This window comes from Rhipicephalus sanguineus, chromosome 8 (genome assembly GCF_013339695.2).
Source record: "Rhipicephalus sanguineus isolate Rsan-2018 chromosome 8, BIME_Rsan_1.4, whole genome shotgun sequence".
NCBI classification, from domain to species: Eukaryota; Metazoa; Arthropoda; class Arachnida; order Ixodida; family Ixodidae; genus Rhipicephalus; species Rhipicephalus sanguineus.
The window spans coordinates 12,085,467-12,095,675 of NC_051183.1; the positions used below are offsets into that span (position 1 = coordinate 12,085,467).

The window sequence follows — 10,209 nt, forward strand, 5'->3', positions numbered from 1 at the left end:
AACGGAAAATGATAGAAAATATCACACAATCAAGCGAAACGAACAGAAAGGAGCACATAAACACAAGGGAAATACAGGCGAATCAGGTGAAAGCCGCAGTTCGTACGGCTTTCACCTGGGGTGGAACTGGCTGTGATTGTTTTGCCGTCGCCATCACCATGAAGGTGTCAAACACAATCGAGTGTTAACAAAACGGAAAAAGACGTGTCTGGCTGGCAGCGCGGCCGAACGCACGTGTATTAAGAGACACGGTGTAATATATATACCTTATTTTAGGATGTCAAGCAATCCTTTGATGATCAGTCAGCATTTTATCATAGGGTTACCTTTCAATCACAAACGATATCGCTACAGCCTATGCGCGATCGTTGATAATATCTGCACAGTCAACAGAATTGTTCTTGCGAGCCTTGTCAACACGCCAGAACAGAGTTCAATCTATCGCATACCTTTTACACATCAACCATCACTTGACATAGCAACGCAACGACGTAGACAATAGGAATGCTGGCTTTATTACTCTCGATTAACGCGGTGCGCGGCTCCTGACAATAACCTCGTTAGGAACAGCTAGATAGCAGGGAAAGCAGGTAACTGAAGTATTATTAACGCTGATATGATAGGTTCACCGTTGTGTGTCTAATCCCCTAATCTCGCTATCAGATCGAGGGCTGGAATTTCTGAAAGCCAGGTGCACGTATGGCGTCGTGCATGGGCTGGCGTTGAACTGTCGAATAACAATACTATTTCTGTCATGCTGTTTATTTATTTATTTACTCTCGTACCCACAGCGCCATTGAGGCATTACAGTGGGGGGGAGGGGGGGGGGGTATACACAGCAGTTTGAACACCCAATAGTAGTCCACAATAAACAATCAGTTACAACAAGATTGATGAAAAATACGCCATACATGACAACAACATCGGTAGACACCCGTTACCTGTTTTCTTTAGCATTGCACCAACCGCCCCAAGTAAGCACTCTAATGATGCAACATTCACGCAAGCAACAAAACAAGAAAGAGATCAAAACATTTTGTGTATCCGTTTCGTTCTTGTTTATCGTCATTTGTGTGATACCACCGCAGTAATAGCTCGCCCTAACCGCTGATTTAATCTTAAATCATAAATACATACGGGGAAACCGTGGATGCCACTTCGCCCATATCCACTGCGCTGAACTTTGACGAAATTTACTGGGTTGTAAAGATACCAAATTTTGAACCTACCGACTGACTATATACAGGAAGCACATTTCCTGGGGCGGTAAATTTCCAAAAGTACGCTGAAAAATAATGTATGGAGCATCAAGTTAACTTTAACTCGACGGTCATAAAACAATACACCATGGTTTTGTAAACTATTAGGAGTACTGAGACATCTAGAATGGACAAAACTGATATATATTACATCAAAATTGATAGTTGTGAAATCCTGTATTTCTTTGTACACACAACATGTACCCTTTACTGCAGGCCCCGCAATAAACACACAGATCCACAAAAAGCAAACGGAACAAGTAGCTATAATATTATGAATTAATGGAGACTTCGAAATACGTTACTTCGTGTAGGGTTCAGACGTTCCAGTTGCAGAATAAGCAAGTGCATTTTATTTCTTTTTTTTTGCACATTGCCCTTGTTCATTACCTTTCAGCTTTGAAATTTATCCATTTTCGCCAGTTTTCGCAAAGTCGGTCGCGTCAATCAAGATTCTGCTTTCGAAAACTTAGCTTTCATTCACAAATGCACCAAATTCAGCTCGAATTGCTTCATTTATAGCCAAATTATTGTATTTCTTCGAATCAGGGCAAAAGTTCGCCTGGTGCCACGGTCCGGACATGCTTTTGAATACAGCAAGTCGGTCGTCTCCGAGAAAGCTGTGCAAGTAGAGAGTGTGATTCAATACAAACAAGCTGCCAAGTAAACCACAACGCCTGCTGCTCAATGAGGCATATGAACAGAAGGTAAACACAAAGCGCACGAGCGGCGTACGTCGGCTCGGGATAATTACAGCCTAATTGTGGGATGTATTCGAACGCGAATATACGAAAAACACGAACTACCGAGCATCGAAATAACACTGAGGCTGATTTCTTCTAACTTCTCGAACTAAATGTGAAAGAAAGAAAACATAGACACAGACTAATAAATTATGAGGCACGCCGTAGTGGAGGGCCCCGCATATTTAGACCACCTGCTGTTCGTTAACGTGCACTGAAATCACACAGTGTACGGACCTCTAGCATTTCGCCTCCATCGAAATGCGACCGCCGCGGCCAGGATCGAACCCGCGACTTCCAGGTATGGGCACAATCTCGCGCGGTATTGAAATACGCTACTTTAATGCACCAGCCACTGCGTGAAAGTGGGCAACTGACGAAAATCATATGTAAACGAGAGGCTTTCCAATTGTCTTAGACACATCAACTAATATAGTTTCACTTAAGCACTAGCAATCGCACTTAGTCCCGCGCACTATGGAGCAATTAAATATTCGAATCGATTAAAAGACTCGAAACAGTGATTATAATCGCGTTCGCATTTCGAAATATTTCCACAGCCCAGGCTGCCGATTTGACGCACCTAAATTAATCGGCTCGTCACAAACACACGGCTTGGCGGAAATGATTTGGCTGTAGTTTCAATAAAACGCTGATACATCTTCACTGAATGAGCTTGTGTTGAGGCAATGCATGAACTGAAAGCCGAGCATCAAGGTAAACGCTACAGTGAAGAAACCACATGTGATCGAGACATTCTGAGCGAGGACGGCCGATTGGCGTGGTTTCGAAATCGACAAAAACTTCGGCATGCCTACGTCGAAGCGCGTTTCCCGAACATGTGTAGTTTAAGCTGTCGGCGTATCGTATTCGAACGGAGATAACGGATACATACCTGATATAAAGTCCATCCTGAAGCCAAGCTTGGTGAGCTGTTCAAGGCGACGATAGTTTTTGAAAGCTGTCAAAACTACAGCACACACGGCCACACGGCCACCAGCGCGCGAAAACAAGACAGAACCGACAGAACTGCCGCAACGCACCGCGCTCCTACTGTGATTGGTCCGCAAATGTGCTTTGTTTTCACGACATTTTGCTAGATGGCGCAGCGTGACAACTATCAGAAATCGTGGTCTGATTGCAGAGCAGCGGTGCGGCGGTGCAGAGCAGTGTCACGGTGTCTTGCACTGCAGCGCTGTCGGTGACCGGCGCGATAATTCCGAAAGCACGTGCATGGCCTCCGAGATAGCACGCCGGCACAAAAACCTGATAGCGCACAATCTCGGAGGCCATATGGCAGGTGTCGTTCTGTGACTGAACGCAATAACTGTCTGTAGTGAGCGGTCGACATCGACAGGTGTTGGCTACAGTTGCTGTGGAAAGTATACGCTGACGATGGGCATGTAGCTCTTCAGCAGGGGCGTATCCAGAAATTTTTCATGGGGGGGGGGGGGAGGGGTACCGAAGCTCCGACATATATGTGTGTGCGTGTCTATTCGAATATATACACATACAAAAAGTAAGAATTTCGGTGCAAGAGGAGGGGCTGAGCCCTTCAATCCACACCCCTGGCGGTAGGGGCGTAGCCAGAAATATTTTAGGGGGACAGGGTCAACCACCCTAAAACTGAAAAGTTTGGAGGGCGAGGGGGGGGGGGGGGTTGAACCACCCCTTCTAAACCACTCAGCGCTCGTGTAGCTTAGCTTAGTTTGTTGAGTGTGCTGGGAATTTGCGGAACGATATTTATACTTATTGCTGATAATGAGAGCATCGTCAGCACGAAAATTTTTTCAACTGCTCGCATCGTGAAGCCTGTCAGAACACCGCAGCCGTGCACGACCGCTCGATGTTTAGCGCACGCCTGTGCCTGAAAATACGCAATATGACTCCACTGCTGGCCCTCTGAAAACGGATCGCCTTCCTCCTTTCTTTAGCTTACTGAGCCTACTGGTTTGTTTGCGCGGAAAGTTAGAAGGGGAAGGGGGTGCATGGAAAAACGTGCTTGAATACGCATGCCGCAGCTGCCTGTGTTATGGTGCGAGCTGCGTTCTCCCGCGAATTCAAACGGGACAACGCGAAGGAGTGTACGGGGAACCTGCCAGGTCAAAGCGATGTGGATCCCATAAGGCATTGAGTTCATCAGGGGCGGCGCCAGGATTATTGAAGGCGGAAGCCTTGGATGCCTTATCAAACGCGAAATTTTACCATCGGCAGCGTCAACAAGAGCGATGCAAAGAATCGTCACCACGCAGTGGCGTAGCCATAAATTTTTTTTCGGGTGGGCGGGGGGGTCCGGCATGGGGTCCGAGCAGGTAAGTGCGGTCGAGTGTCATTTTGTGCTCTGTATTCCACGGGAGAAAGAAGTTTCGGGAAGCTGGGGGGGGGGGGGGGGGGGGGGGGGGGGCACGGGCTCGGCGTGCCATCCCCTGGCTACGCCACTGTCATCACGTGATGGCGTCACAGATCACCACATGACATCGTCGCTTGGTCAATGGTGGGCCGATCACGGAGGCAGTGCAAAACTAGTGAGGTGCAGAAAGCTTGCCATGCCTCCGATCCTGGAGGCAGTGAAAATACACGTAAGTTGCAGAAATCTTTCGTAGGGGTGGGGAGGGAGAGGGGGGGGGGGGGGTAGTAGGGATGCGGGGAACTTAACCGTTGTGTTTTGACAATGGATTTCGGAGGGCAAAGTGGACAAATGAAAATTGAGGGAAAATTGAAAGCCAGGGGCGCGGGCCCAGAGGTTCCAGCGACAAGCCGAAAATGAGCTCGACTGCTGACCCGAAGGTCGCCGGATCGAATCCCGGCCGCGGCGGCGGCATTTTCGATGGAGGCGAAAATGTTTGAGGCCCGTGTACTTAGATTTAGGTGCACGTTGAAGAATCCCAGGTGGTCGAAATTTCCGGAACCCACCACTACGGCGTCTCTCATAATCATAGCATGATTTTGGGACGTTAAACTCCAGATATTATTATTATTATTAAGCCGAAATTTAAATGAGGGGCACTTTATTACAACAAAAATTGCAGGGGCACTCGAAGCGCGAAAACGCCGTCACCGCCGTTGTCGTGCTGTTCCACTCGACGGGGTATGTGGGGCGTGCTGGCGCCAGCACGTGTGAGCGTGCTAGCGTTCTTGTTGATGTGTACGCGCACTGCTTTAAGCGGAACGGGAACTGCACGAGAAACAAACGCGTACGTGTTTGTATGTGCGCGCGTATCTCGAGAGATGTAAAATGCATAAATTACGGGGGATTTGAAACCCACCACAATACCCCCCCCCCTCCCCCATGGCTACGCCATGAACTTGTGGGAGGACTTAAGCGCTTAAGCCTCCTTGGCCATCTCAGCGCTGGCTGTTCCGAAAACACAATCAAGGTCGCACCAAAGTGCGGCTACAGCTAAAACAAAGCTGTGTAACAGAAATAACTGACCGAAGGCGTACGAGCATATATCGGGAGAAAACGCGCGGACTGAGTCGGCCAAGTGCAGGGCTACGTGTTCGGCCGACATTTCGAGCATGAGAAAGCGAAGGGGACATGGCTTAGAGGTGAGTCGGCTCGCGATGGCTAGTTGCTTGACGATTGCTGTTTTCCTTCCTCTAGATCACGGTGTAATTAATGTAACGTGCGTCTTCGGCTCCTTCATGAGACATGTCATATGGAAAGAAAGCGAGGGGGGTTGGGGGTGTTGAGGGAATAATGTAAAATGACAAATGTTGCTTGCGGGCATTGGTCGAGATTCACAACATGTAATTCTATTCAAGCTATACTCGGCGACAACTTATCTTGACAGAAGGCTACGGAAGCGGGGCCGCACGTCCGTGTTGCTCCGCAAGTAGTGCGCGCGTCAGCTTGCGTGCCTGATTTTGGTTTTGCTCGCTCGCATCGTTAACGCGTTTAGAAAATTGTGTACACGAAGAATGTGAATGGGAGAAACATTTCGATTATTCAGCGTACATTTTAGTGCCATATTGCGAGTACATTTTTATTGGAGAACTGAACAGCGCGTATGCGGCCGCACACTGACCCACTACGTCATGGACGCTATATTTACATTGGAAAACAGGCGTGCTGAAAAGGTGGTGCTGTCTAAGAAATGGAAAGAAAAAGAAGGCATTCTTTCAAAGTGAACAATAACTGTATTTTACCTACGAGTTCCCGCAACTGTTTGAGTCTCATAATAAATAAAGCAGCGTTCATTTCAGCAAGGCAAATGAGGAAAATATCAGTAAACATAAGCACTATTTTTTGGCGCGGTAGCAGGCATGCGCTTTGGTTCTGTAACTTCCACAGTGCTGTCAAGAAAAGTTGTCACCGAGTATATCACTATAATCTCTTTCTAAATCTTCTTGCGGTAAACGCTGATCGGAAGCCATTTTGTAACCTCCAGCGTACAACCGAAATTTCTAAAGGCCCCTTTTAAGGATAAAGCGATGCCTCATAAAACGCTAAAATTGTCTGTCGGCGTCAACCCGAGTGATGCGAAAAATCATCACGTGGTGACGTGACCATATGACGTCGTCATATAACGTCACAAATCGCCAAAATGTTTGACGTCGTAATGACGTGACATAACGTGACGCCACATGATGACGTAATCGCATGGCATCGTCGCTTGGTCAAAAGTGGAGGCAGTGCAAAACAAGTAGAAGTGCACAAAGATTGCAATGTCTCCGGTCCTGCACGCAATGCAGAACCACTTTAGGTGCAGAAAGCTTTTTTTTTTGGGGGGGGGAGGGGGGGGAGGCGGTTCAGTACATGAAGTGAGAAGCAAAAAAAGATTGCTTTTGCCTTCGAGTTGCCTTAAATACATAAGGGACCTGTGAGTTTATTGGCGCCTAAACAGCGTTAACATCAAAACTGGTTTGAGAAGTATCAGTGAAGCGACACGGCATAAGTTCGCAACAAACCGAGCAATATTCCGGTTGGGCCCCTTAACAGCCGAATTTCTCTAAGACTGTATGGCCAGTCCTGTAAACTTTCCTCTGCGCAAGGCACGATTGAAGCCCTTGGCCCATAGTCGCGCGTCCTTCATGCTTGGCCCAGAGGAGTTTCCAAACTCCTCTCTCTGCCACCGCTGGTCGTTAGGGTCAGGCGCCAGGATCGCCGTCAGCCGCATGGCGTACTCCACGTTTTCGGCTAGGTCCAGGTCTGCGAAGTAGTAGTAGTTGGACGTGCGACTCCAAGGTCTCGTACGCTGCGTCGGCTCCTCCGCTTCGTTAAGATATGCGGTAACGCGGACGCCGGACTTCGAGACAGGAGCATCGCCCCCAAGGCCTTTGCATAGGATTCGGTTGAGGCTCCCAGCACTAAGCCCTGTCATTTCCTGCACGTCGTAGAGGAGCTCCACTACTTCAAGGTGTCCGAACTTTGCTTGTGCCAGGAAGCCTTCTTCTAGGAATCTTCGGTCGGCACTGTGCATTCATATCAAGTGGAAAACCAGCGAATTAGCCTATGCCAAAATGAATTAGCTGATCTATTTATAGAATATATACTTGAAAAATTGCCGATGTTACACTCTTTAACACAAGTAGAACCTGGCTGCACTCAAACAAGGCAGAAATCCCATGAGAGAAATACTCCCCAAATACTTAATTTTTTTCTTAGTGTTCACAGGCCCAGAACTGGACAACACTGCGTCAACAGTAGTGACTATATATGTATATACGTTCAGCCCTATATACGTAAAGTGCAGAATGCCAACGAATAGTGTCACGTGTAACCATAGCCGTGCGCCGGGTTCACCATTGGCGGGGGGGGGGGGGCAACCTTTCATCATAGCCCCCCCCCCCCCCCCCCCCGAATTGGTCGAGTCCAAAAGACAACATGTTCCGCAGAAGATAGTGTTGTTGGGCGAATTGGTGCTTGCTGAATGACATAATGCAGCGCTAAAAACACACACACCACAAAGTAAGGAACACTTTAAGGAACACTTTAAGGAACTTTAAGTAAGGAACTCGTCCCGTCGGTTTGTGTTCCTTACTTTGTGGTGTGTGTGTTTTTAGCGCTGCATTATGTCATACAACATGTTCCACAATGGATGAAAAATGAAAATGAAGTGACGACGTGCTTCTCGCAATGGCCTGCATTTGGTCGCTGGCTTTCCGGGATTCGAGATGAGAATTAGTGACAGTTCACGAGTGCAACAAGAGAGGCCTTCGACCGCCATGATTGTCAAAAACCAGCGTTGCCATAATTCTGCTCTTTTCGTGAGTAAACGTTTCAGGCAGACTGCGCCCCCTTAGGTGATCCCCCCCCCCCCTTGCGTACCCCTATGCGTGTAACATACATACTACGGCATACTGTTTATTTAACACAAAGTCATGACCGCATATGTCCCAGAACTCAAAGCATTATGGTGCAGGCAAGCAGTACACGTTACCTCGGGCAAGCATCGTTGTTTACGTGGTAGGCGTACTGACCGAGGACCAGGAGCACGATGTAAGGCTTCACCACCCCATTGTGGCCCTTGCGAGCGAGCGGCGTCAAGAACCTCCCGTTGGGACAGTGCGCGTCCCCATCGAAGGATGTCGGCACCGCCGAGGTCAGTGCCCTCTTCATCCGCCTCCAAAAGAAGTCCTCGACGTGCCTCACCGGCTTGGCTACGACTACGGCTAGTGCGAGGCTGTAGAAGCCAATGATCATTCCCGCTTCGTCGAGGGCCTCACGACGACTTCGACTCGTCCGTATCAGGTCCGCCAAGAAGTCGACGAGTCCCGGCGATTCAGGTAGGGGCTCGACGTCTGAGGGTTTGCATTCGAAGAGGGTGGGAATTTCGCTGATGTTCAAGACAGGTCCAAAGGGCGGGGTTCGGTCGAGGACGATGTCGTGTAACTTGAATGCACCATAGAAACACACAAAAAAGACAATTAGCACGCCAGTTTTGGCAGATTTACGTGTTTATACTGCACATCACATGAGACATGGTGTTACGGAAAGCGACGAGAAGGGTTTATTTACTAGCTCCTATTCAGGCCATTTACAGCGCAAAGACTGAATGAAATTCCTGACGTCATCTTTTTTTCTCTTTGTGACGCGTCAACATGCGACGAAGCAACAGCTTGTCGAGGATTCCGTTATTGCTTGTGGAGACAAACACGTTCAGCTTGACACAACCTGGCGTGCTATCCACACCTTCGTAGACCACGGAGACGTACGCCTCGAAATTTGTGACGCTACACCATGACGTCATGTTTCGGCCTCACGACAAACCGAAACTAAAAATATGTTGTTGCGCCTCGTTTTGAGAGCGAAAGTCGTTCACAAGGGAACAATGTCGGCATTTACACGCATTTTTGAACACGTACGTACCAGTCATATTTCGCCGCATGATTACTGATGAGCTCTGGAACATGAGTGTAGGAGTCTAGCCTGCTTTTGGTATTTGCATTTTGCACTAACTTATGCTACATGAAAGTGACAACGATATTGGTATGTCTATAGTAACATAAAAGTTCGGCCCAATCCTCGGCCAGTCCGCCCAATGTGATTATGCAATGGTACGTGCATCATCTTCCGAGTGCTCGAGCTGACATTAGGGTCTGAAGCACGGGTTTTCTGTGAAATGTAGCGCGACGAGGGCCAGCCGGCTACCGCTGGATAAATGCTCCCCGTAACATACAGACGAAATAATCGACTAACCTTGAAGATGTCAGCAAAAAGGGGTGTACCAGGAGTCGTCGGCGAAGGAGTCGAAGCTACGCACTCGAGCATGAGATGGTCGAACGAGTCATGCCACACGCCGGAAGCAAAGATCCTCAGCCAGGACGCGTACAGAGACCGCCTGGTGTCGTCATCCGGGTACCTGACGCCTCTGAGGACCTCCCTGGCACCCTTCATGGCCATGACGTCGCTCCAGTCGTCACGGTTGTAAACATTGCGTAGGAAGTTTGGATCACGCATGTTCACCCTCATGCTCAGAGAAAGCAATAATCTGTCCATTTCTGTCCATTGCTGAGGGTATCCAGAACGTGCTCTCTCCATGAATCCTGGCCCGTCCTTAGTACAACTGCACGTGCCAAGAATAGTCTTTATAAAAACACCACGAAGAAGCAGCAATAAGAACTGTAAGAGAACAATTTTTTTTATTTATAGCAAATCGGTTCTTCGGAATCCCGCAAGGTAGCGGGGAAGTTGCTTGTAGCTCGAAGCCATGAGGAAATCCATACGGATATATCAGACATAAAGCTTCTTATAAAACAAAAAA

General features: G+C 48.3%; 1 protein-coding gene across 1 annotated transcript; it reads right to left on the minus strand.

The window, feature by feature from the left end:
* Positions 1 to 6,954: 6,954 nt before the first annotated feature.
* Positions 6,955 to 9,917, minus strand: LOC125759662 (uncharacterized). The gene is made up of 3 exons (XM_049418700.1): positions 9,645 to 9,917; positions 8,386 to 8,837; positions 6,955 to 7,417 (listed from the first exon to the last, which is right to left on the minus strand). Exons 1-3 carry the CDS (start codon positions 9,915 to 9,917, stop codon positions 6,955 to 6,957), a joined length of 1,188 nt encoding a protein of 395 aa, XP_049274657.1.
* Positions 9,918 to 10,209: the final 292 nt, after the last annotated feature.

Excerpts from the sequence above, each read along its gene's own strand:
- LOC125759662 (XM_049418700.1), bottom strand. The coding sequence starts at position 9,917 with ATGAGGGTGAACATGCGTGATCCAAACTTCCTACGCAATGTTTACAAC. Across the intron at positions 8,838-9,644 it reads TTTTTGCTGACATCTTCAAG|TTACACGACATCGTCCTCGA; the intron begins GTTAGTCGATTA and ends GGTGCATTCAAG. Across the intron at positions 7,418-8,385 it reads AACAACGATGCTTGCCCGAG|TGCCGACCGAAGATTCCTAG; the intron begins GTAACGTGTACT and ends ATGAATGCACAG.